This window comes from Corapipo altera, unplaced genomic scaffold (genome assembly GCF_003945725.1).
Source record: "Corapipo altera isolate COAL_440 unplaced genomic scaffold, ASM394572v1 268, whole genome shotgun sequence".
Classification (NCBI taxonomy): Eukaryota; Metazoa; Chordata; class Aves; order Passeriformes; family Pipridae; genus Corapipo; species Corapipo altera.
In genome coordinates, this window is record NW_020884901.1 from 4,757,079 (window position 1) to 4,784,122 (window position 27,044).

At 43.8% G+C, this 27,044-nt stretch overlaps 1 protein-coding gene across 2 annotated transcripts in view; it reads right to left on the minus strand.

Moving 5' to 3' along the window:
• Window positions 1-25,338, minus strand: part of NUP214 (nucleoporin 214) — a 41,247-nt gene extending 15,909 nt beyond the window's left edge. For both annotated transcript variants that reach the window (XM_027649924.1, XM_027649923.1), the window contains exons 1-27: window positions 25,234-25,338; window positions 23,514-23,709; window positions 22,703-22,854; window positions 22,231-22,435; window positions 21,673-21,743; window positions 21,259-21,322; window positions 20,452-20,555; window positions 20,048-20,154; window positions 19,364-19,430; window positions 18,732-18,855; window positions 16,723-16,884; window positions 15,210-15,654; window positions 13,662-13,837; window positions 12,867-12,958; window positions 12,469-12,558; window positions 11,964-12,113; window positions 11,558-11,716; window positions 9,289-9,392; window positions 8,569-8,748; window positions 8,011-8,096; window positions 7,824-7,907; window positions 7,267-7,503; window positions 6,399-6,563; window positions 5,334-5,442; window positions 2,096-2,171; window positions 1,302-1,410; window positions 225-327 (exon numbers count right to left, since the gene is read on the minus strand). In XM_027649924.1, coding sequence (XP_027505725.1) covers window positions 225-327; window positions 1,302-1,410; window positions 2,096-2,171; window positions 5,334-5,442; window positions 6,399-6,563; window positions 7,267-7,503; window positions 7,824-7,907; window positions 8,011-8,096; window positions 8,569-8,748; window positions 9,289-9,392; window positions 11,558-11,716; window positions 11,964-12,113; window positions 12,469-12,558; window positions 12,867-12,958; window positions 13,662-13,837; window positions 15,210-15,654; window positions 16,723-16,884; window positions 18,732-18,855; window positions 19,364-19,430; window positions 20,048-20,154; window positions 20,452-20,555; window positions 21,259-21,322; window positions 21,673-21,743; window positions 22,231-22,435; window positions 22,703-22,854; window positions 23,514-23,709; window positions 25,234-25,275 — 3,659 coding nt within the window. In that variant the 5' untranslated portion in view covers window positions 25,276-25,338. The remainder of the gene's footprint in view (window positions 1-224; window positions 328-1,301; window positions 1,411-2,095; window positions 2,172-5,333; window positions 5,443-6,398; window positions 6,564-7,266; window positions 7,504-7,823; window positions 7,908-8,010; window positions 8,097-8,568; window positions 8,749-9,288; window positions 9,393-11,557; window positions 11,717-11,963; window positions 12,114-12,468; window positions 12,559-12,866; window positions 12,959-13,661; window positions 13,838-15,209; window positions 15,655-16,722; window positions 16,885-18,731; window positions 18,856-19,363; window positions 19,431-20,047; window positions 20,155-20,451; window positions 20,556-21,258; window positions 21,323-21,672; window positions 21,744-22,230; window positions 22,436-22,702; window positions 22,855-23,513; window positions 23,710-25,233) is intronic.
• Between the last annotated feature and the right edge of the window lie 1,706 nt (window positions 25,339-27,044).

The following is a 27,044-nucleotide window of genomic DNA, read 5'->3' on the forward strand; positions in this document are numbered from 1 at the left end:
AAAGCAACATGATACTGTTCCCAAGTCTCAGAGACTTTCAGACCTCGCTCAGGCTTCCACAAACAAGGTCTTCCAAGAACTCTGGGACAAAACTCCTGCCCTCCCAGTCTAACACGTGCAGGTGCCATTTTACAGCATTACACATCTTGCAGGCAACACCTGCTGTAACAGCCCATACTCATATTTAACATCAACCACAAAGAACTCTTAAGATTCATACAGACCCCGCAGAAGAGAACGAGAACGCTTTGTTCAGCTGTGAAGTTGTTGCTTGTACTGATGTCACAGTAGAAGAAACAGCTGTAACTGTTTTTACTGTCCCTTGTCCTGTAAGTTACAAGAACAACAAATTAATATACGGATAAAATATATTTACAAACAAAAAAACCCAAAAGCACCTTGTCGTCCAACTATCAGAAAAGGAATGAATAGCTTGCACATGCAGTCTGCAATTTAATAAACTTCAAATAAAAAGGAAATGCTATCAAATTCAGGAGCTGACATTTTCAATAAACCAAAATTTAAGAAGCATTTGCCAAGTCAAATATGATTCCTAGCTATTTTTACTGCTTTTTACCCCTGGCTAAGAGGCAACCTACATCCACGGATTAAAGGCAAAAGACCAACAGAGATGGATTTCAGACATTTATGCAAGAGGCTTATAAAACCATGTCCAATGCAAGCATTATTATCTAATACACATTAAAAATCAATTCCTTCCTTCCCTGTCTCCTCTTCCCCATTTGCATGAGTGATTTAAACTGAGCATTCCTTTCCTAAGAAACTTCCAAACTGTGTGAGACCGATCACAGTATCTGAACTGGCTCTGAAGTTGGTCTTGGAGCTCAGTGCTCAACACACCCAGCACCAAATTAGTTGTTCAGGTACTCCTATAATGCTGTGTGTTTAAAAATCAAACCAGCATGTTTAAAATATTTAAAACCAGCACATGATTTTCATGTTTTAAAAACAAAACAGCTGCTTTTGATTTGCTGTCAAACCGCAGCAGCCTTTGGAAGACGTGCTTTTGTGCCTACTGATAAGGATTACATGGCCTGAGTCCACTCTGAACAAGGAACTGTATCACTGAATTCTAGATGCAGGAACAGAGACAAAACACAGGGCAGGATAAAAAACCACCTTCCTGTGCTTCTGTAACTTGGTTTCTCAAATTCTCTCCCTCAAGACTGGCACAGCAACCTCTCGGGGGAGGCAAATCTTTTCTCCTCTGTCTTCATTCACCCTCAGAGGTGGCAAGAGACATCCAGGCCTTATTTCCACCTCCACTCACAACAGCTTACCTGAGATCTTGTTGACAGATGATGTTGGACCAGCTATGGATACCACAGTACAGGGTGCACACACAGAGGAAGGTGGAGTCTGTACCTTAATGGAGCTTGTTAGAGGTGTCTAAAAACACAACACCAGGTCAGTGCAGTCTGTCCATTGACAAAGGTCCTTGGACATTGGTTTGGTATTGTTAGTGTCAAGCAATGACTTAAGAATAAAATAGAGGAAGGTGGTCAAAGCTCTCAGAATTGCCCTTCAATCTTGGGCCTATTATGTCCTGACACTTAAATACAGAGTCAATACTGAACTTTTTCAACAGGTCAGTAAGCCTCCATGGGCAGTAGCTCAATGATTCCAGTGGACAAAAACTGCTGTGTTTGGTTTTTTTTTTTTTTTGATGTGTAGATATAAACCCCCCCAGCTGTCAACTAGTAAGAAATGTTTTCAGTAGGATAACAGGATAAGTAAACTACTCTGTCCCTTGACTGCCTATCACTTTTTGTTTTTGGTGTATCTACCTAACACAGTTTGCTGGTTTTTTGCTGCAACCCCTCCTGCAGCGAGGTTGTGGCCATTAGAAAGCAGCAAGTCTTCAAAAGTGAGAAAAGGCAAGACATAACAAAGATATGTCTCTGGCATCACACTGTTGAGGTCACAGATAGATAAATGGTTTGTCAAGAATGCAGGGCAAGCTGTGAAAAGTGATTTTTAGATGATTTGTTCATCAACAACAACTAAACCCCCAAAGTGTGCTGAGCATGCCCAGGTACAGCATTCCCCAGGGAAAGGGTTCTGTATCAGGTACCTGTTTAGCTTGATTTGTAGCAACAGTAGCCAAAACTTGATGAACTGCCTGGGCTGCAGAGTGAGGCACGGATGATCTTAAAAAGAAAAATTAAACAATTATATGAATAACTGGTCTGAAAGAGGATTTCCTCTCCTCTCAGAAAGCACAGCTTCCAGAAGCCTCGAACGACCGCCGCTATTAAAGATTCCACACACAACTCCAAACGAACAAATCTGATTAGAGAATAAACCTCTTAAATGAATCAGCCACATTTAACAAAGGAAGTCTGCAAGTGTGTTTAAACCTCTAGACTTAAATGATCAAGTCTTCTTCACATACTGAAGGGAGTCAGAGTTTTCTATTTTACAGGGAGTTGATGAAATATCAGCAGGTAAGGAGATTACAATTTTATGCCTTGTGGATAACAAATCTAAGCAGCTTCCTTTATAGCGTGGAGCCCAGACAAATAAATGCAATGCTCAGAAATGCTGAGCAAGGAGACAGAGTTGGGAGGGGGTGGAGAGAGCATTTCCTGTCTTTGAAGTGTAGCACAAACATTAACCAAGTCATGGCAAGAACTGTGATAAAATTAACCTGCATTCTACACCACAGGTTTGGGAATTCGACCATGAAATAAATTGTACATGAGAACCCACAGACAATTGCTGCAGAAAGGCAGCTTCTTATGGGGTGAAGCATCCAACCTCTGCACTGTGGGCCATTACACACCAAACCACCATAACTTGGGAACATCCACCCAGTTTTAACATCTCCTCAAGGTATGTGGCCCACCAGGTTCACAAGTTTCAATGGCCAATACCAGAAGATTTCAGAAGCTTAAATTCAACACTGGTTGCATTTTTTTTTGTGGCAAAGGCCAGCTTTCTTACCCTAGCAGGCTCTCTCCATTTTGACTCAGGCCAGATGTTTCCTAAGGCAATAACCCATCTCTGTACTATAAAAAGGGCTGAGGTTGCAAATCCCAGAAGTGAATCTGGGCACCTAAAGCTGTCTATCTTGTAAAGCATGTAACTTCCCAAACTGCAGCTACTGTCTGGTCAGCTACAGGCCAACTGACAGGAATTTTCTACCATATTCCAAAGGAAGTGGACACATGCATGAAACATTCTGCACAGCCATTTGGTCTTGGATATGGTTTTGTGCCTTAAACAGCTTTGCATTACTAGTAAGTCCTTTCTCCCCTCCAGCAATGCATGCTGCCTCTCCAGCATTTGCCCTCTGCCCAAAGCAAAGCTAAGGCAAAGAAGGAAAACTTCAAGATTAACACTGGAAGGAGTCGGTGTTGGGATGGTGCAGCTGTAAATTCAAGTTTAAAGTGAACAAAGAAGAAAACAACAGAAGGTCTGTGAAATTCATGAGAGGGTGGGACCTTTCCCCCAGAAAAGTCTCAAGATCATTTGACCCACAGGTTCTCTGACAAGGCTGTGGAAGTGCTGGGTTTGACTTCAGTTGTGGAAACTGGATTTTTTTTTTTTTTTCACTAGAAACTACATATCAGTAACTGGACTGGGACCACCAACAAACCCAGTCACAGGCCACTGAACAACTGATAACAACTGAAAAATCGTTCCTGCTTAACAACCCGAAGAGTGTGCTGTGGCAGCAAAAGGGAGCCAGGATGTCTGAAGTAGCAAAAACTGATGAATTAACTTTGCTGGGTGAATGCTCTTCATTTTAGTGCTGAATCTGACTGGCAAGCATGGTTCATTTGGGTAGAAATTTTAGAAAGTACATTTTTATGAGGTCAGCTATAAAATAAGACTATAGAAAGCCTTCAAGATATCAAGCTAGCTGGAGATCTATAAATTAGAGAGATCAATCAATACTGCCAGTCTAAAACTACTTGAAAGTAAGACAGGTCTTTAACTACAGCTCAAGTGAAAACCAATCTCATTTATGCATTGCTTGCTCACGTCCTTCTCTATGCACAGCCAGTACCTTCTACTTTTTTCATCGTAGTTCTGATGAAAAAGAGAGTGGAAAAGTCTTCCTGGTCACAATTTTCCTAAAATGTTCCCAAATTATTTCACAATTAAAATGCAGAAGAAACCATGAAGTAAATGTCAAGGTCAGCAGCTGAGCACCACCATTGTAAGACTGTTCTCTGTCTGAAAAGCTGCATCAAAGGAACTTCACCTTTTTTCTTTGACAGTGAAGAGTATAAAAAAAAATGTATGAAAACCAGAAGTGATGCAACAACAGCACTTGTTCCAGGAGCTGCATGTACAGCTCACAGTTATATGGATAAAGGATCTGCAACTCTGAGATATGTGGTGAGTTTATCCCACTTTATGCAGTTAGCCCAACTTTGCTCATATTTTTCAGCAGTGCCCTTGCCTTCCCAGCCCAGAATATGGTGACCATGCACTATCCTGGTCTTAAGCAGCAGTAGCAACTTCAAACAAAGACAGTTTCAAGGTCATTACAATGACAGGGAAAAGGACTAGTTCTGTGGCTGGTGACAGAGCCTGGTGATAAGACAGAAATCTCTGGAATGAGCTGAGCTGGCTGTTGTCTGTATGAGGCAGAGCAGGGAGGCCAAGTGTTACAGCTAACTCACAAGAAATCATAACAACAACTTCAAGGTTAAATAACAGAAGTCAACATTCATAATTTACTCAGGAAGACAACCTGGCAGCTCTGTACTTCCCCAAAGTGATCAGCCCCTACTGACACACAACCCTTCAGTCAAAATTCTGATGTCAAAAAATTTGAGACAAGTTTCCAGAAAAGCCAGAGTACAGTTCTGCCTCCCTCAGGGGGTGAATCTGGGAATAGACAGAAGAGGCATAACTCCAGAGGTTTTCTCTGTAATGGATGACTAAGTAGAAGGAAAACATCTGGACAGCCTAAAGTCAGACCACACTCAGTGACAGAGGGCTGCACATCCCTCAGTGAAAGAGGCAGAACAGAGGTAGTGACTGGAGAGATACCAGGTCCAAAGTACATATTAACAGTAAAACCACTGGATCCCAAAAGGAGAGGATGCACTAAAATGCATTTCACAGACTAATGGAGAAGGTTAATACTGGTCTCATCATTTGTTCAGGACAAACCATGAGCAAATCCTTGAATGACCCGGAAAGAAGATCTATCTTTCTTTCTTTCATTCCACAAACCCAACACTCTTCTCTAAAACCCCTTTAGGTTTTCCACAGCCAGACTATGTAAAACACTGCTACTGCTCCCCACTGGCAGATGTGCTCTAGTGCAAGTGTTACTGAAGGCCACTCACCCTATTACTGCAGAGACAGCTGGAGTCAGTGCACCAGACTTGAGTTCTCGCACATTCACCACCTGAGGAACGTTTTTCAGAGTTGATTCAGTCAAGGAGGTGCTTACAGCTTTAAGGAACAAAAAAAAAAGAGAGGAGAAAAAAAAAAAAAGATGTAAAGATGATCTCCATATTAAGCATTTCATTCAAGATGGTGCCTGAATAACTCAAAAAAAAAAATCCATCTCAGTTTCTACAACATATGTAGCATATCTGGCCCAAAACATTTGGTATCTCAGCCCTCAATAAAGACACCAGAGAAGTGGACAATGATCTATATAGTTGGTACAATTTTTGTTGCTTGTTGACCAATTATTCTTACGAAGTTTCCCTTACACACACTGTAACATCTTCAGTTCACAGTGTAGTTACTCCCCAGCCTCTGCCAGAATTCATGTCACTAGTTAACTTTCTGCACTTAGGCACTCCTCAGGCAAGGAGGATAAATTAATCCAATTCCTCTACCAGTAACTGAGTTGTGTGTCTTTTCTGCACTGGCACTGCAGTGCTGGAGAAGCACCAAGAAATATCTAAAGCTAAACAGGAAAAGTTTAGATTGGGGAACCTTTCTCCTGTCAACTCAAAACCTTACAAGCAAATCCAAGGCTAGACTTAACAGTTCACCTTCAAATTTAAATTTCAATATTAATTTGTTTTACAATTCAGATCTTTAATTGCATAGCTAATAATGAATAGTTATTAATATAGGCCAGTGACATCCTTTCTCTGCTCTCCAAGAGTTTCCTGCACACAGATCAATGGTTGTGCCAGGACCTCATCGATATTTCTGCCACTGCACAGATGAGAAAGGCAGAAGAAGTTTGAGGTGGGAATTCCTCAGGCATTTTGTACCAGCAGCTTCCAGGAAGAAGGAAGACAAAGAAGCACTGGATAGCTCAGAGATGCAACAACTACAGATCTGCGTCACATTTTGTCTGATGATCTTCTCCTCTGAGAGAAATAAATTCCTGTGAAAGCCACATTCAGCTGCTCAGAGGTCACCTGGGCAATTAGCCATCCTTTTACCTGGGGACTGGTTAGCAGCCATCTGCCTCTGCAGAGCTGCAGCAGCTGCTGCTTGTGGTGCTGGAACAGTGACAGTGGGAGCAGGGGCCCCGTGTTTCACAGTCTTTGTTGCAAGCATTGTGCTGTCTGCCCCCTGTGGTATGATTCTGTTTGAAGACGTAGGCACTAAAAAAACAAAATGCACAAAAACATTACAGTCCACTGTATCTCTACAAATCAGGCAAGTCTTTGAAAGCCTTTGCTGAACTGCAGTTCCTCTAAGTGCACAGTTTCCTTCTGACAGGACTGATGTGCAGACCTTTCAAAACAATCAACACAATCTGTCCCTGGCAGTTTTGGTGTATCCCAAGGAATTCAGCAAGTAAGTCTCAATAGATGTCATTTCAGTGCATTAGAAGACTTTAAGTTTGCTGTTACAGACACTTCTGCTGACACTTTATTTTTCTCTCTGGCTTCAGAGATTAAAAAAACCTCTCTCACACAAGGAAAACTGAGTGTATGCAAATACAGTTCTTAGTGAGACTTGCTGGGCTCAGAACTCCTAACCTTGGCCACATCAACCAAATGCAGCAGTACTTCAGTTTCCTAGTCTTTAGGGCAGTATTTTAGGTCACTCCAGTCTGAAAGAACCAGGCTATCATGAAAACACAGTCAATGAGTCAAGGTCTTTTAGTACTTTTAGCTCAAGTTCACGAGTTAACAATGCCACTCTGCTACTGCTCCTGGGAACTTGGCAGCATAAATCTGCCTCCTGCAATCTCACTTCTCCAGGGCCTGAAGCACTGGCAATGGATACAGTGGTTAAAGATACCCACAAGAACATACTCAGAATTGAAGAGGCACTGCAAACACAACTCATGCAAAGTACCCAGGGAGAGGTGCTGCTTCCCAAAGGACGGAGACTGAGCCATCAAACCAGGCTGGATGGAGGGAGTTCGGACCACAGGAGCATGACGAGGGATCTGGACTGGAGCAGCCTCTTCTTCCTGGTCCACTGCTTGGGAATCATCATTCTCCAGTGACTGGGAAACTGAGGATGTTGAGCTGACTTCATCCAAATCTTCATAATATCTTGTGGACAGGAAGGCAGATCGGGACAAACTCGCTGCAATATCAGAAACAAAATCATGTGTGTATTAAGTTGAGGGGACCATCCAGCCCAACAGCCACAACAGGTGCACCCTATTTTAGGATGCTCTTCTATTGGCTTGTTTTAATCCTGCATTGTTAGGGTTTGACTTCTTAGCTGCCAGGAAAGGCAGCCTTCAACCAGACAGTAACTGAAGGAAATTCTTACTGAGAGCAGATGGGGGAACAGGAAAGGAGAAGCACGTGTTGAGAAGCCAAAAGCTAATGTCAGGACTGAGTCCTACAGTCAGTCCTCCTGGAAATCACTTCAGACTTCTACAGCAACTAAAGGTTTACCTGGAGCTGTAGACCTAATTGGTGGAGTTTTCCTCTTGGCTAGGAAATTCCTCAACTGTGCCTGCTTCACTGGGGACAACTTAGCTGAAAAATGGAAGACAGTTATTAGTCTGTAATCGAACTGCGAGTCAAAAAAAAAAGTAATTCACATTTATGGTGTGAATGCCAGGAAGAAAGAATAAATTACCAGGTGCTTTAGGCAGAGGTTTGGCTTGTGATTTCAAGGTAGTTTTCATCAAAGCATTGCGCAGGCTTTCAAGGTCGCTGTCAAAACTGGGACAAAGCAGAGCAGTGAAAAAACATGATCAGCAGAAAGAAGCCAAACAAATCAGGAACAGAAGTGGGCCAAAAGAGCCACTAGAACCACTGGAAGAACAATCTGCTCCTCTAGACACTGTGTGATTTAAACAACTATTTTAGAAACTTCAAGAGCTATTCACTTCTTCTCCCAAACTCAGACAGACAACCAGCAGTATCTCAGCCTGGAGGCTCTATTATCCCATTTACTATAAAACCCCTTAACTTCTAGGGGAAATTTCTGACACAGCATCGAACGGTGTGTCACAGAATATAACCAATGAGCTTCTATATCACCTAGGCATAGTTTAGTGTAATTTTTAGGGACATCCTGTCCTCCCACACCATGCCCACAAAACATCATTCTTTGGAGGATGCACCTTTGCACACTGCTAGGGGCAAGAGAGGAGGAGTGTCAACCCCACTCAGAAATTCATGTTACACATACCTCTGAGCACTGCTGAGAGATGTATCGCTGGGAACACTCCACTGAGATGTCTGATTATACAGGCGGAGCTGCTGCAGGCTGTTCACCAGGTGATTTAGTCTCTTCCTCTGCTGGTTGATTATTTCCCGGTTATTAGCCAGGGTGTTAAACAAAGTCTCTCGCTCAGGAACGATCAGACGCCTGAAGGGATCAGATCAAGAGATAAGGACCATTCTGTATATCTGGCCACAGGCAGGCAAGCAAACACCAAGTGGTTCTGGCTACTTAAAACTCAGTGAGGTTTAGTGGTTCTGGCGACTTAAACTCAGTGAGGTCAAACGTGGTTTGGTTTGAACAACAAAGAAGTTCAGTTCATCTCCAGTGCATATTTCTCCTTTAGATATGCTGCCAGTTTATTCATTTAGCTCATTTTCTTCATGATGTTTTATCTATTAGTAAGGTTTCATTAGCTACCATCAATGGATTTCTACAAGCCTTACAGGTTCTTTCTATAAGCACTGTTTTCACTGTACACAGAGACACAGCAACGTATGTAACACGTATGAAGCCAGAGAGTCTAAACCTGTAGCTCCCAGTAGGTGTCTTAGCCAAGCTTTACTCCCAGACCCCTTGAAAAAAGATCATCCTGCTAAAAGGCTTCTGTCTGTTGATTAGAAACTAATTCCCAATTCACTGATGTGTTCTTTATAGTAGTTCTGTACTCCAATTTCAATTGCTTACTTCTGCTTTCTCTTCTGTTCCAGATGCCGATCCCACTCCAAATCCAGAACATCATTCACATCCTGAACAGCAAACTTCACGTACTGGTGCAAGCGCCGGATTTCCTACCATGCAAGATAAAGTCAGTTTTTAATTCAATTCAGAAATCTCAGTTTCAGAAGCTGAAGACTCTTTGGGTTCATTCAGTCCAAGCCATGCAGCACTTCCCCATATTTCTGCCTGGAAAGTTTTACCAGCACAACAGAACCAAACATAGAGAAAATTTACTTATCAGTCAACGGGACACACAAAGGTTTCAGCTTGGGCATTTTACCCCAGCTCTCATTTCTCTCTCTAGAAATAATACTTTCCATAATATTTGCAAAACATTGCCAGATCTTTAAAGAAAGGGTTTTACAAACACCAGGCATTGTACAAAACAATCCTTATTTCAAATGTCATTTCACAGAACATGAGTCATTTGCTCCCATTTTATAACGCTGAAACTTCTAACAATTCTAAGTGATCAAAGCTTTGCAGGCAATTCGCAAGGCTCTGGGAGACCAGCGTTCACAGACTATGATTCATGAAAGCATTCACAAATGCTCACAACTCCCACATTAAGGCAAGGAATTAATTTGATTTTTATAGGTAGGAAAGAAAAAAAATGAATAAAAAGCAAGCACGGAGAGTAAAGTGACTTATCCCTGACCACACAGTTGCACAACTGCCACAGCTAAGCCAGAGACCCCTGGCCTCAAGCCCTGCTCCTTAAACAAACCCAGCACTCAGTCTCATTACTGTCATCCCTCCAGCTTGGCATGGCATGGCCATGGTTTGAACTCTGATCTTGTAAATTGGAAATGGCAACTGCAGTTGGTTCCAGCTCATCCCAACAGAATGCTCACTTAGAATACAACAATGAAGCAGCCAAGGAACATGGCTTGGGAAAAATTCCACTGCAAGTGTTTTCAAGACACAGCATGAAATTCTAGTGGGACATCCCCAGCCTGAAACCAAACCTAATTCTGCTGTGGGCTTAGTGTTACACACTGCCAAGGCCAAGTTTTCTCTCTCCAGCAACTATATAGCAGCAACTCTCTGGATACCAAATCAATATGGCTGGACATCAGAAAGTTTTCAGGGTCTTTAAAATTTCATTGAAAACTAACACACAAAGCTGACTAAGGGAGCTTTTCTCACCCAGGAGAATGGGGATCATGCAGACTGAGCAAAATTTAAGAGTCAGAGCAGAGCTTCCTCACAAACTTTCAGAAAGTTGACCTGAAAGGTCTCTCCTTACATTCCAATCCACTTCCACTTCTCTCTCAGTGTGTTAGCCTTTCCTTGTGATCCTCTCTCTAGAACAGGGAAACATGCATTTCAAGATTATCTCTGAAGTCACAAGCATAAGCTTGAACTGTTACAGAGACATACTGGACATCAAAGCAAGGGGTGCAATTAAGACTGTGAATCAATCTACAGAACCCAGGTGAAGATCAGAGATCAGACCTGAAAGAAATGACTTTGTGTCAGCTCATTTCTAATAACTGCATGCCTACTCCTGATAATTCCTGCCACAAAGATCACATTCAATTATGCCTTCAGCCTGCCAGTCAAACTTCTTGAGGGGAACTTATCAGTGTATAAAAGACCAAGTATCATTTGTAGGGCACATTCACTCTATTTTGCTTAGGGTTAAATAGCCCTCATCACCAGAGCTATAACAAAGAGTGCTTCACCCCCATTTTTCTTTCATGTCTTTGAAAGCCTCTTTATGTACTGCTGGTTATTTTCCTTTGTGCCCCAGCTTTTAGAATATCATTAAGCTTTATGCTCCACCATCCATGAAATTAACCACACAATTCTGTAAGTCATAATAAATCAAATTGTTCCATAAGGCACTTGCTGAAGATAAAAATAATTCCAAGAACTCTTCTATAAAGTGTAGGAAAAAAACCCCAACACTCTTTTATCTGAAATCCCTGAGCAAATATTACAGGTTGAGAAGGAACAGGATGTCAAGAGTCACATTCTAAGCTTAGAATAGACTTGGATCTCAGGTGAACTACTTCCCTTCAGCAGGAGTTTTGAATCACTGCAAACAGCAACAACAGGGAGGAGCTTTAGGAGAAGATTTTCAGTGTCTTTAAACTCATGGAAAACAAAGCTCACTGCACTTTTGCTAGACTATGTTGAAACAGCAAACACCTAGGGCAGAACAACAATGCTGAGCACTTGCACATGCAAACCTCGGTTATATTTTATTTAAAACTCTCTATTTTCATACCTGAAGCTGTGCTTCACTCTTGGGATCCAAAGGTTTCTTATAGAGCAAGTGTAAATACCCCGAACTACGGTTCTGTTCGTTCTGTTCTTTAGCCTCTTCTACCCCTGCAAATCCCTCCAGCAAGGTTGTCTTCAGAATACTAATATCTCCATGAAGTGACTGCAAATAGAAATAGAACAGATGGGACAAGGTTCAAAGTAGGTTCTCATTGCCATCTCCAGCACAAGGGCTTTTGTAAGCATCTGCCTGAAAGCACAAATGCAAATGTCACCCCCACATTAACACGGCAGAGTCAGATGTTCCATCTACATCAGTTCAGCTTTGGCAGGTTAAGAAGGAACATCAGGTGAGGAACAGTCACTGCTGAGGAGCTAAATGGTTTACAGTTTGAAGATACCCTGCTCACCTCTGTTGTCTCTTTAATTTCCAAGAGGAAGGTGTGAAGATCATCTGACTCGGTTCGCAACATCTTCATTTCCTCTGGAGTTCCAACTTGGAAACAGGCTTTGGAAGTCCGGGCCTTCAGCTCCTCCATCTCCTTTTGAAAATGTGCAATCTGCAAAGTCAAGAGGAAGAAAGTGCAGCCAATGAAACACAGCAGGGTCTGGAACAAATGTCACAGCTCCTGGATCATGCTTCAATTGCACCATGAACACCTGGCACTTTGCAGCCAAAGCGGGAAATTTCTCTTGAACATTTAACAGGAAAGAATAGTCCATCTTTTTAGCACAGTGAGTGAAGATGAATGAAGAGGACACACAGACAGCAACTACAAACCAGGCTGATTATCTTGGGAAAAATTTCCATTCTGATTCCTAAGCTACTTACAGGCACCATCAGAACACGGCTGAACTGAAGTGTCTGTGGTCTTAACAGTTTCTAAAAGGTAGAAAACTGCTTCAAAATCTCACCTCCTCTCTGATTCCTGCTATGACAGGATCTGAATCCTTCCACTGGTGGGTCTGTTTTTCTAAAGCTGCATTGGGGAGTGCTGATTTGCCCTGGGGAAAAAAAACCCAAAACCAATATTAAAGGATATATCCATTGCAAGAGAGAGTTTAGAATATCAAAAAAGGTCTCATGTTAGAAACTCCATTCAGACACCAGATAACTCTGATTATAACAACACAGATCAAAACACAGCAGAGACGTGCAGAGAACGTTGTTTTAGAACCACAGATTTGCTATTATTTAAATGTCAAAAGCTAGTTAATTCTTGGACTTAAGAATTCTGTCCAAGGAATTCTAAGCAATTGATGGGTCATGCAAAATATTCACCCTCTGAAGAACCCAGTCCAGTTCCTGTTACCTGAGCAGAGCTTGGCTTTGCTGCAGATGGGGTGATTTTGGGTGTCTTCTGTACTAAGGAAGCTGAAGGAACATTTTGAGCAGGACGTGCCACTGGGATTTAAGAAGAGGAACAGTAATTTATGAACTTATACAAAGGTTGAGAAAACAGGTTGTGATCAGACACATAATCACTGCTGTCAAATACAACAGCAGCAGTGCTATGTGCCCTAGCCCAAGAACACACCTTCCTCAGGTGCCTTTTCACTCCCACCCAGTGAAAACTGGCTAACAGTAAAAACTGCCACTTTGCAGTAAACCCAGTAAAAACTGCTACTCTACAGTAGCTGGTTGTACCACTCCTGAGGACCTCGAGACCCCCAGTCACACAATCATTTGAGAGATGGACTATCATTCTGCTAAGAAGTGAGTGCCATCTGATTTGAACTCATTTGTGATCCTTTTGAACTCTAGTCAATCCAGATGCAAAGAAAGGCATCAATTTGTGTGACTGCCCAGAAACATTCATAATCAGAGCTGCATTACAGAGCCCTGAAAATGCCAGAACTTGTGGATGAATGTAAGCAGCTGAATGTAATTGTTTCACATATGTCTCTCTGAGGAATGAAGAGCACAAATGGAAAAACTGCTCAGTTTCAAGACTAAATTCATCACATCATTATGGTGTTCTAATCAGGAGGGTCATTAAAGCAAGAGAACCAAGAAAGAAAGAAGCCAAATAAAGCTCTCTATGGCCTAAGACTTTTAGAACATTGTTTATAATGCACTATTCCTAACAACAGGATCAGTCTCCTACCCGTGGGAGGCACAGGGGATGAAGTCTTCAGTGGTGTGGCAGGAGAGGCTGGGACAGGTGTGGACTGGCTCAGAGAACCTCCAGAAGCAGGTTTTGAAGTGGTTGAGAAGGAAAACATTGTGGAAGTGCATTGGCCACTGCTGCTCGTGGGAGAAGAGGTGTCTACAGCAGTGAACCTGCAACAAAAAGCAGAACATCTTTCAGCTCTGAAATGATCCCACTGCCTCCCTCCCTCCAAAATGAAGCATTAAGTTCCCATGAATCAGCATCCACTGGAATCAGCAGCAACTCAAGCTCCACCTATAACATCAGGAGGGTAGCTTCTGGAGATGGTGGGGAGGAGCCACTCAGGATAATTTCTGAACACATGGAACCACAAAGACTTCTACCACAGACCCACCCAGTGAGCAAAAGCCAAATGCCAGCAAAAAGTACTACACTGCTTCAAAATGCACCTCGTCATTTTGCACCAACTATAGCAAATCTGAGCTGCCCTTCAGTGTCATCCTCACAGCAAGGCTCAAGCAAAAATTCTGCTAGAAAATATGAATTTCTATTCATCTGCAAAACTCATCTCCTCAAGGCAGCCAATTTAAATATTCAGCCAATTCACTGGTGTATCATTTGCTTTATACACAAGATATAAAAAGCCCTAAGAGCTCCCATCAGATCCTGGTGTAGTAAAGATTTTCCCAATTAAAAAAAAAAAAAATCATTTGAACCATTGGAAATTTCTTGTGATACATTTACATAAAAGTTGCTTTCTATATAAAGCAGCTTCAATTATCATAGCTCTGTGTTTTAAACCATTTTTTCTAAAAACAGAGAGCAAGTCTCAGGAGTTGGAGGGAAGAGTGGGTATATGAAATCTGAGAACATTCACTCAAACCCATTTTGCATAGTTTCTAATCAATATTATTTTTTTTAGTTGGTGTGAACAAGCTTTAAAGATTCCAGATCCTGTGTTCAGTGACCAAGCATCCATTTAGGAACAAAACCAAAAGGTCTGACACCTTCTGTCGAACACAGGAGAGGCAAAGCCATCGATCAGCTGTGGATACAGCTTCCCCTCAGCTCTCCAAGTTACTCTTCAGGTTGGGGGAAGGAACCTTCAACAAACACTCTTGTGCTATTCACCACCTCAATAAATCAGTCCCAGACAGAAGGGATTTCAAATCCCAGAGTTTTTAACTACGATTTGCATCAAACCAAGGCATGGAATTGCCATTTGATGCCTATGAAGAAGACACATAAAAAAACCCTCCTAGGTCTCAGGCAGTTTGGTAAATTATAAGTCTAATTTTTGGCATTGTCCCTTCACTTATATCCTACCCATGAACATAACCTCTGGCATGGGAAGCACTGAGGGTTTTCACAGCTGAGACAGCTACATCTTAAAGATAGGCTTCCTCAGTGCTCTCTTGGGAGCATGGGGAACACCTGTCAGGGCAAAAAGCCAGACACCATCTTCAGAACTACCATACAATATCCATGCCTAGAGCAATTTAAGAAGTAACCAGCCCCTGCATTCACTATTTATCTATTTACTTCTCATTGAGGTTCACTTTGACTGAAGAAGCTGAAGGTGCAAAAGATGACTTCTGTGCAGCAGGAGCTGTGGAGAGCGGTGGCCCAGGTGAGCTGTCTGCAGCTGGCTTAAAGTTCATGGATCCAAAAGGAAAGGAGGTGGCAGTAGCTGTACTGGTGCCCACAGGAGGAGTCATGGATGCCTTAGAAGCAGCAGAGGAGAATGTTGCTGCTCCAGTCAGAGCAGGAGTCTGGGCTTGCTTGGAGGCATCAGTGGCAAAGGCGTACGGTGGAGGATCACTGCCCGAGGAGCCAGGTGTCTTCACAGCCGAAGGCATGAAGGAAAAAGCAGCTGCTCCACCCCCTGTGGGAGGCTGACTTGAGGCAGGAGTAGCAGGAGCAACACTCGGTACTGTGTCAGGCTTTAGAGAAGTTGGAGGAGTGGTTGGAGTTGGGGCAGTGATTCCTGCAAAAAGACAAATTGGAAAGGAGGAGACTCATCTGGCTGCACTGACTAATGGCAGAAGTTATTGCAAGGCCAAATGTTGTTTGATGGGGACAGCTCAGCACTGCCTCACTCACTGGACAGACAGCACAGTGAGGAAGAGAGATGGCAGAGTTGGGCCTGCAGTCCCCAAACTCAGCAAGCCATACAGAAAGCACACACAGTCCAAGTCACGATCAATACTACAATCTGTCTAGATTAATGTTGTCTGCAGTTTCCTGTGAAAAGGCTTCACCTTTCTCCATTGATTTTGATGAGGTTCCTGCCATCTCAAGTAAAACAGGCAATCAGCACACAAGCCAGCCAGCGCTGCAGAGGGGCAGGCTGCCAAACAGCAGCATTGGGATGGGGAAGGAGAAGCAAATTTGGGCTTAGAGACAAAAATGATGCTTTTGCAGTTATTACTCCTGCACTCAGACAAGCAAAACAATCAGCTTATCTGCCTACCCCTGCACAGAAAACTGCCTGTGTCACACTACACAGGGCAACACATCTATAATTCAAAACAAAACTACCATTCTTTACCTGCTGACACAATTTTCACAGAGCTGCAGAAAGCTATCGTTTAAGTAAGGTTAGCTGCAGCCAAACACCTTAGTTTGCATCATGACCTCCTGTGGCAAAAGTATGGAGGAAAACCATCACCTCTCTGAAGTGTGCAGACCATGCTCTGGGTCTGCAAAGTGCTTGATCCTTGTCCCCAAGCAGAGCCTGCAGCCCCTGGTGCAGTTAGAATCGTGCACCCCAAAGCTGGACAAAGGGCCTCCTAAAACTGCTTTGGCTCTGTTCTCCAAAGGTTGAGTTTAAGAGCACAGCCTGCAAAGTGCTTGAGATCCTACAACAGACAGGACTAGATGATTTCACACAAAGGACACAGAACAGTCCTGGGAGCACAAAGCACCCATCATTACACAGAAAAAAAAAAAAATGTTTTCTGTGACCACATACATGTCTGACTACCAAACTGACAGACGAAGACAACACAGATCCACAAATGCAAGTGTTCCCCTACCCCACTGGAGCACTTACCTGCTGACTTTGGAACTCTCTCTCCTGCCAACTGCAGCGGCTCTGGGGTCACAATAAGTGACCTGACCCCCGGGTTTTGGTTGATCATGTAAAAGGGGCAGAGCACACCATCCGTAGAGAGCAAGATCAGAACTGGAGCTGGGGCAAGGATCTTGTCATCACCTGCCAAGAGACCACATATGTAAGTCCTGCAGTCAAAATTTCTTGTTCTGTTCCTACTGGCATTGCCACCTTAATGTGACTTGATGAGTACAATATTTCCTACATTTCTCCCTTCTTGCTTTTATTTGCATTTTTGTTCCCTTGCTTCTCTATGAAATGCCCAGTTTTCTCTTTTTCCTTTTGTTGTCCTTTCTGTCCCTGACTTCATGTTTCATAAATTCATAGATGAAGAGTTATTTTGGCGCTCAGATGTCACCTCCTGAATGACAAAGTCCAAATTCCACCCATGAATTCCTGTGCCAAGCCTTTTCATATCAAAATATGCAGTCCTTTTTCCTCACTGATATGCTGCTCCCTCCTTCAATCCTCTGTCCCTTTCAGCAGTCCCCATATTCCATTGGGTCCTGTCACCTCATTAACATTCATATCCATAAAGTACCAAAGAGAATTGCTACATAGGAAGCTTCTTAACTTTAAAGAAAGCCAACATCAAACAAATATCCTTGTGATCTGAACCTCTGATATAAAATACTTGTGTTATTTGCAGCTGCTTTGTGAGTCTGCTTCAGTTAAAAAATTCTCAGCACAGTGAAACGCTCCCTATATTTCTAAATAAAAAAGTCAATAATGGTTTAACTGCCCTTAATTAAACAAAAAAACTCATATAATCTAGAATGCAGGAAAAATCTGCTATAATCATGGTGCCTTGTTTGTCAGGCAGTGCAGTGGATGGCCATGTTTCTTTACCTATTGATTCTTCAAGAAAAGCATGCTAGGGAAGGGCACTTTCCACATGGGAACAAGCTCCAGGACAAAAGAGGTTTGTTTGCAACCTAAACTTGCTGTGAACTGCAAAGCCAATTGGCTGCACTCTGTGAGAACACAGAGAATGTGTTAGTAAAAAGCTTCTCCAAAAGCCTTTCTAAAAACCCTGCAGGTTTTAAAAATCTGTCCTGACAGATTCCTTAATCCAGTAACTGTATAGATTAACAGAGAAAAGGCTTCAAATTCAATTTGGCATTCAAGTACCAAGTTTGACCTCAATTCCCTACTGTAGGTTTTCACTCAGGTAAAGTTCTCAGTTAACTGGCACCCTCCTGTGCTCTTCAGGAACTCCTGACTGCAGTACCTCCCACTCTGCCTGAAGGCATCTCTATTTCAATCTGTCTCTGGGTTTCAAGGGAGAGTTCTCAGAATTCACTAAGATACAACACAGTAGCTCAGATGTAGCTTCAGACTCTGACAAGGTGTTCAGAAGAGCCTTCAGGCAGCACAGAAGGTACAGCAATAGTGCAGCTGCCTAGATGTAGAGCACAGCAGGGTTTAGGCAGTACAGACCCTGTGCTTTAATGCAGAATTAAAACCTACACATTCACCTCAACAATCTTTGCTGTTTCGGGCTTTGAAACCAACCCACTTTTGCTTTAGATCAGTGCAAATGTACTTCACACAAAACAGTTCAGCAAAAGGACATAAGTGACAAGAATAAAGAACACCTTGCAGGCAGCCTGAAATCCCCAGCGTTAGAACATGACTCATTTAAACTCACTATTATCCCAGTTCTGTGAAACACAGGTGTAGCTCAGGAGCTCTGTTTCCCAAGTCTGTTACTGTAGTATACCAGGCTCCTGAAAGCTCCAAGGAAGAACTGTGTTTAACACTTTGCCATTTGAATCCTTACACAAAAGTAAGGCCACGTGCTGTTGGTTTGGTACAAAAGGCAGGAGGTGTGTCAGTCTGCCTTTCAGAACCATCTCCCAGAACCCTGAGCACCAGCCTGCCCCTCAAAAATATCTCCTACATTGAGATTTTTGGACTACTCCACCAGAAAGACTAACAAGACTTACTGATCATGATGGGCATGTTACTGGTGTAGTCTACAGCAACACCAACGGGCAGAGTGTCATCACTTTTATCTGTCACAGGAAGTTCTGCTCTGCTGGAGTCCTCCAAAAGCCACAATTCCCAGTTCTGCAAAAAGTGAGAATATTAATTTGACTACTGCTTTCCTGTGATCAGCTCTGTTCAGAACTCCAGCCTGAAGGACTAGCTAGAGAGCATCTACTTAAATTTTTCACATTAACAAGTGCCAGAAGTATCAGGGCCCTTCACAGATCTGTGTGTGACTTCTCACACATCACTGCATGTCACCTCACATGAGTCACTTTATTAAAGTGAGCTTGACCAAATTTTGAGCCTGCTAAATGAATCATGAGAAACAGACTTCTGGTATTTGGTTCACAACCCACTGTTTCTGTTTGTGCTTTCTCTCTGTGTCACACAAATCTCTTGTTCACCTAAGAATTACCTTAAAATTCTGTACAATTTAGAAGCTTGTTTAGTTCTGAGGTGTTTTTAAAAAATTCATCCTCTCATTGTATTCCAGGTTTTATACAGGTTATACTTAGATTTCTGGCAAAGAGGAGGTACACATGCACAAATACAACACAAAATGTTCCAAGTGGAACAAAAACATTACCTGATCCCCTTGCTTGGCAAGAATGCTGACTTCTGTGGAAGCTGCTGAAGCTGCCAGAACCAGATCCCTGTAAGCACGGACACAAACAGCTTAAAACTAACAGGACAGTCCACTGCAAGGTCCTCAGCTCCACAATTCATTATCATCTATATAAATTTGCAACTAGGAATCAACTAGGAATACAGTTATACAATACAAAAATGACTTTCCCTGACAAGATGAGGGAAACGTGTCTGGTACATCACTACAGAACTTTTTCTTTCTTTCAAAGCAATGATTTGACAGACCCTGTATCATCATAAATAACAATGGTCCAAGTCAGGTAGTTGAAAAGTTAGAACAGCTTCTTCACACAGACACATAACTAAGTGAGACAAAAGTCATGCTTTACCCACCCAGTAACTTAAAATCTCAAGGGAGATTGTTTAAAATCTGTCATAACTATCTTATGTACCTATATGAAATCATACAAATTCTCACCAAATGAGTATGTTGGCATGGAGATAAAGCATGTAGGAGAAATAAGCTGTACCTTCACACAGCATTTTCAAAATAGCAATTTAATTTCTCTCGAACTCAGGTATTATATAGTTTACAGAAAGAAGGAACACAATATAGGGAAAGGAATGACCACTCAGACACAAACACCAAGGGAAAAACCTTGCCACTATTCCTGCCACTCACCACTCCTCAACAAAGCTGAGGAAATAATGATGCTGTCTCTCTGTGCAGCTCCCATAGCACGGCTCCATGAAATTCACAAACTTCTCTGGTCGCTTCTCTTCCTTTTTCTGTAAAACCAACATTCCTAATTTATCTTCCAATGGAGAAACTGAGTAATCTCCTATAAAGCTGCATCAGGGTACACCAATAATGTCCTAATTTTATCTCAGCAGAGAACAGGTTGAACTCATTGGATTTTCAAGTGGATCCTACTTCCTCCACTGAATCTCCCCAACCTCAAAACCATGATTTACCATAGCACCAAACTTGAGTTCTACATAACAATAAAAGCAACTTGCCACTGTAATAAACAAGTCAAGAACAAGCAACAAACACTCGTGTAGCTGTGACTTGCTGGCACTTACAGGCAATATGGCTATGACCACTTCTGGGGCTGTTTCCAGAGTCCCATCAGCTGCTGCATACACGATAGTAAAGACGTATGTGCCAATCCACAGTACATCCAAAACTGAAAGAGAAAGCAAATACCTCAGCCAGAAACACTTCAGAATGATACTTCCTGGTTATCTTGATTTTAACTGTGCACAGCACACAAAAGGAAATGACAAAAAAAATGGCAACTAACTCCTTAACTACCAAGTTTCGATGGTTTGTCTGCAGAACATCAGAATTATCAGGGGGGGAAATTCTTTGATCCCAGAAGTTTCAAATACAAGCCAAAAGAATATATTTGGTTTGCTTGATGATATCACAGATGAGACAATGCCAGCATTTCCACATATGGGTGTTGGTGTGGCATATCCAAATGAAGCATTCCTGCTTTTCTAAACTTACTATTCTGGCATTGTATTGAAGAGGCAAAGTGATGAGGTGAAACTCATGTGGAATAGGAGAATTAGATTTATATTCAGAAATCTTCATGCTAAAGGGAAATACTTGTGACAGTACTGTCTTATCCTATCAGTGAGCAAAAAATAGCTTTCAAAATGCATATTGAAAACATTCTAGAAATAGAGCAGGACTCTGGCCAACTGGTAATTCTTCTATGCAATTTAGAGATATAGCATTTTTTCCTAAATATGTGAATTAAATCACACTGTAATTACATAACCAGTGCAGTATGCAGTTGCTACAACTAAAGACAACAGAAGGAGGAATGAGTCAAATATTTTAAAAGAGAAAACAAGTTAAAAAGAAATAAAGAGATGTACCTTTAACAGGATTGTCTGAGTCATAAAAAGGAGGACAAGGGATTACTTTCTTCTCCTGTAGATTCTGCAAATAAAACAACTCTTAAATACAAAGAAAAGACATCAAACAAAGTCAACTGCAAGTTTTGCAGAAAGCCTGCTGAACTGTTTTAAAGCAACTCACTCTAACACTCAGCATGTACCACTCTGAAATTGTGACTTTTTAGTGACCATTGCAAAACCTTAAACTAAACCCAATATTGGCCTAAGACACTCGAATATTACTGAAGCACTTGGGCAGCATTACATGGCTCACACTGTGTGCCACCTGACCAAATGCTGTAGCTTCTGATGAAAAACAAAAAAAAAGAGATTAAAAAAATCATATTGCAAAGTATTGAGCAGACATAAGGCCTTACCACCAACACTACTTACAGGCAGATACTGCACCACGGTGCCATTTTGCCTCCCTACAGCCAGTTGTTTTCCCTTTGGGCTCCAACACACTAAGCAAAAAAAAAGATAATTTCATTAGCGCCAAGGAAACAAAGAGTCACAAGGCCCCACAAAAACGGGACCAGTAAATTAAAACTGCTATTTTTTTTTTCCCCTTGCAAAAAATCATGAATCTGAATTAAACATGGAATCATCCAGACACAGAGAAAGCAAGTCTGAACAGATCAAAAACCAACAGCTGATGATGCTTATTTGCCTGTTTTCCTGGAAATGAGAGTCAAGCCTGAGACAGCAAAAGCCACAGGTGAGCCCATTTGATAACTCACAAGACTCAGCTGCTCCAATCAACTGGGAAAGAGCAATTCCATTGCAACACACTCTGGGTCTCAAGTTTAAATCTTTCCTTCTTGCAAAGGATTTTTTTTTAACTTTAAGAAACCTCCTCCCGAGACAAACATCCTGTGTTTTCACACCTATCAATGTGCGCCCGCTCTTCAGCGCCCAACACTCCCTGTGCCACCTGAGGATGCCACTCACCAGATGTCACAGCCACGGAGGACGGGAGGGTGGCGTAGACCTTCACGGAGTCTGTGACCTGCAGGACAGAGATGCTGCCATCGGACAGACAGATGGCCACCATGGTGGGACTGGCGGGGTTCCACTTCAGGTCATTGACTGTGGCCGCGCTCCCCGAGTCCTTGGCCAGTTTGTGGTAAGCAAATGCCTGTTTCTGCTGCTTTGCCTTTTAGGAAACACAAATACATGAGACAAAGCTGAGCACAAAATTCTCCCAAAGTCATAGCTCAAAGTGGTTTTGACCCTTCTATAAGTTAATGACTGATAAAAAGACGCAGATTTATGAGTTTACTGAGCAATTCTTTTACAAGACATCTCTCAAAGAGAGACGCAGAAAATCCCACCCCAGCTACGCCTCTCTTCTTCTGTATTCTGGAAAAAAAAACAAACCAAAATCCAAACCAAAACCAAACCCACTTTGCACACACTGTACCTGATTCAGGAATGTGCGGACATCAAAGAAGCTGATGAAGGAACCGATCTCACTGGACGTCATACACACAGAGAGGGTGAGATTGTCACAGCTCAGGGCCAGGTGCTGCACAGGAAACTTCATGGGGACCAAGGTACTCTGAACGTTCTCCACTGAAAACACAAAAGGAAAAGAAGACAGAATGAAGGGGACAAATTTAAATAGCAATTGTATTTTTGTAAAAAAATACAATTAGAACGAGTTTATGCAAAAATCCACAGTCCCATTAACAGCAGCTGTCGAAAGTAATATGAAAAACTGAGGGAAAGGGGTATATTTGTGTGTGGGAAAAGTCAGCCCCACTGCATGGCACCAAACACAGGTGACCCTGAACAGGAGCACAGAGCTCCTGGTGACATGTTCCCGACAGCAATTAAGGTTCTTCCCCCAGAGGGTGGTTGGGCACCGAACAGGCTCCACAGGGCAGTGGTCACAGCCCCAAGGCTGCCAGAGCTCAAGGAGCATTTTGACAAGGCTCTCAGGGATATACTGGGGTTGTTGGGGTGTCCTGTGCAGGGTCAGGAGTTGGACTGATGATCCTTGTGGATCCTTTCCAACTCAGGATATTCTATGATTCTATGAACTGTACTTCACTTCAGCTACAGGTACAGCAAATATTGTTGCTGCCTTCCCACACAGGAACCCGTGGCAATTCAAACCCATGACAGAGCATGACAAGGTCTGCATCACGTATCAGAAGCCAAGAGTTCTGTGCCATAAATCCCACATAAACCTGTCCCTGCAAAGACCACGGAATGTCAGCGCGTCTTACCGATTTTATTGGGATCTTCTCCCAGCTGGTTCTGCATGAGAAGATCTCTGGTGTGGAAGATCTGCAGGCTGGTCCCCCCACCAGCAAAGACCAGCCCATATTTGTTGGACACTGCGAGGAGGCTGGAGCGCTCTTTGGGAAGGTCATCGGGAGCATCAAAGATACGGACCTTCTTCAGGGCTCTGAACTGAAAATCCTGTTGGGAGAGAGTTGGGAAGGAGCTGTTCACGTGCAGGGCAAGAGGAAGGGTTTACTTCAGTTTCTCTAAGGCAGTAAGTGAAAGAGCCTCTTCACAAGAGCTGCAAACTCGTGCCAAGGCAGAGCCCACATTGTTTCTGGCCATCCCAACAAATTTTATGTCTCATCCAGGAAAGACTGAGATCACACCACGTTTTTTCTACTGGCTGAATTTCCCTTCTGCCCAGTGCCTGGAGCTGAATCTGTCTGGGACATCTGACCTTCTCAGGAACACACCAAAAGCAGCCAAGGGATACAAAGGAAAAGAGAAGGGAATAAAGCAAATATAGAACAGGACTGAACAAAACCTGCTGCTACAAATCACACATTTTCTTACATGGATCTTTGGTTGCCATTGTAATATATGACACACAGAACAGACACAGGTTTTCCTCTCACCCTCCCCCAGAAATTACTTTGCACACTCAGATTTTTTTTTTTTTTTGCATTCATTTCTCTCATAATTCACATTGTCCTTTTGGAAAAAAAGAGGGAGAGAAAAGCAGAGTGAGAGATAAAAGCCTCCAAACCCACAAAGTGAATTAAGAAACAGCAGTTGCACTGTTACCAAGCAAAACCTGAGGTTCCCTTTAGGAATGACTCTCCCTTCCCAAGCAGAGATCTAACACTGGACCTAATGCCAGTAACTCCAATCAAGCATCTGAGTTTTATTTCCAAATTATTTCCAAAGCATTCCGTAAGTGCATTCCTGCAACCTGAGGAACTGCAGGAACTCAGAAACTTCTGCAACACAAACAGCCCAGTTTCCCTGTTTCTGAGGGCAGAAAGCAGCTGCACAAAGACCAACACGTGCTCCAGGAACCTGTTCCCCCATATCCCTGCTTACACGGCCCCACGGGAATATTGGGAGACACAGCCACGGGCCAGGCTGGCACCACCACAGCAAGGCTCCAGTTTACACTGCCCCACAGCCCCACGTGCTGCTCCCAAACCCGGGAGATTCCCAGCACAAGGCATGCTCACAGGAGAGCTTAGGAACGCATCACTCTTGTCCCAGAAAAAGGCTCATCCAACTCTCCTTCATCCCTGGAAGTGTCCAAGGCCAGGCTAGACGGGGCTTGGAGCAACCTGGTCTGGTGGAACGTGTCCCTGCCCACGGCAGGGGGTGGAACGGGATGATCTTTACGGTCTTTTCCAACCATTCTGTGGTTCCTTCCCCAGGAGTTACCAAGACCCCCCTCCATCAAGGCCACGCCAGACTCTCCCTTCCACCTCCGTGTAGGAAACTCTGCTGAGAGTCCTCGAGTGCTTCACAGACCCTGCAAGGATGCCCCGAGCCGACCCCGGTTTGTGAGTCCCCAAAGCCCCCTCAGAGCCCATCACCCCCCGCAGCCCACACCGAGCCCTCCCCAAGCCCTGCTACCCTCCGGCCCTAAGCCAAGGCCCCCGGGCCGACTCAAACCGCCTGTCGAACTCCCACCCCCGGCCGGCGGTCCGCCACCTCACACCCTCCGCCCCTCACCTTCATCTCCCGCTCGGGGATCACGTCCATATCGTCCCCCATGGCGGCCCCGGGGCCGCAGTCCCGCCGCCCGCGCCCCGCCGGGACAGTCACCACACACTTCCGCTTCCGCCGGGGCCGCTCTGGCCGCGGCTCTCGCTGCTCCGGGTCCTCCCAGCGGCGCCTGTGGTTAGTAAACCCCCTTTCCCCTCCCAGTCAATTAGGTTGGAAAATATCTCAGGGGTTATCGAGTCCACCTGTGACCGAACACCACCAAGTCACCCAGTCCGTGGCACTCAGTGCCACGTCCAGTCTTTCCTTGAGCACCACCAGGGACGGTGACTCCACCGCCTACCGGGCAGCCCCTTGCGATGTCTAATCGCCCTTTCTGGGAAGAAATTCTTCCTGATGTCCGACCTAAATCTCAAGATTATGTCCTCTCATCCTGATTTTTTCCACATGTTCTGAGGCAGGGCCAGACCCGGTGGGAGCTGCAGGACCCCCATCCCAGCTCCACCCTAAGGAGATCCAGCCCTGCTCCTCCCGTAGGGGACGTAGGTCGGCTCCATCCTAAGGGGATCCAGCCCGGAGGGGACAGACTCCACTGCCACCAGGAATGGGGTCTGGCTGTCCCTGCCGGGCAGGCGGCTGCTCCACCCCAGCCATCATCAAAACAAGGGGCTCTGATGACTTTTCCGTATCAGAGATCCAGTGTTGCTGAAGCTCTGAGCTAATCACATCCATATCATCCCACAAGGATCAAGTCCAACTCCTGGCCCTGCCCAGGACACCCCAACAATCCCACCCGGTCCCTGAGAGCGTTGTCTAAATGCTCCTGGAGCTCTGGCAGAGCCCTAGGGGAGCCTGTTCAGTGCCCAAATACCTTCTAGGGGAAGAATCTTTTCCTGATGTCTGACCTAACCCTCCCCTGACACACCTTTATGCCATTCCCTCAGGTAAAATCCTGTTCCTTTGCTATGGACTGCAGTGGGAGCACAGGGATGCTCCGGGTCAGTCCCTGTACACCTCCAGTTAGGGATGGCTGAGCTGGAAACACAAATCTCTGCGAGCTGGAATAGCTTTATTGTGCTCCAGGGAAACATGAAAGCAGCTTGTGGGTTTTTGATCACAACAGGACCTCGATTTCTTTACTTGCTCCTCAAGTTTTCGGGCTTTAGCCCCCACTCAGACAGAATGCCAGCACCAGGCATCACCTTAGCACTCAGCCCTATGGGGACATGTTGAGAAGAGCTGTGTTCATCTTTAGTAGGTTGTGCTACTCTTTTCCAGGACCAAAAAGGACAAGGGTTTCCACAGAGGCAGAAGCAGTGATGGCCTTGGGTAGCAACCTGAACTGTGGCAAACCACATCCAAATTTCCCTCATGTAATAAGCTTCCTTTATTTTCTATCTGAACGATGGTTTTACACACACAGCCCAGAAAAGCAGGTGCATTCCCAGAGGCTACCAAGCAGCAGAAAGCAGACACAGGGCTCTGATCTCAGGGAAATCCTGTCCTTTTGAGAAACAAATGGAAACAGTGCACCCAGTCATTCCCCAGGAAACTTGGTCTAACCCTTTTGATAATTCACATTAGACAAGAACCTCAGGCAACGGCTTCTAGAGCAGAGAGGATGAAAAAAACCCACCACACTCTTTCAAGAGAAGCATTGCAAGTGTCTGCTCTTGTTTATTCCTTAAAACAAGCACTGCCACCTGCTCTCTTTCAGTAAATCAGGAAAAAAAAAAAAAAGACAGCTTTCAGGAGGTGGCCTCTGTATTTCATCACACAAACTCCATGGCATTCGGTCAGTTATTACAGACAAAGATCAG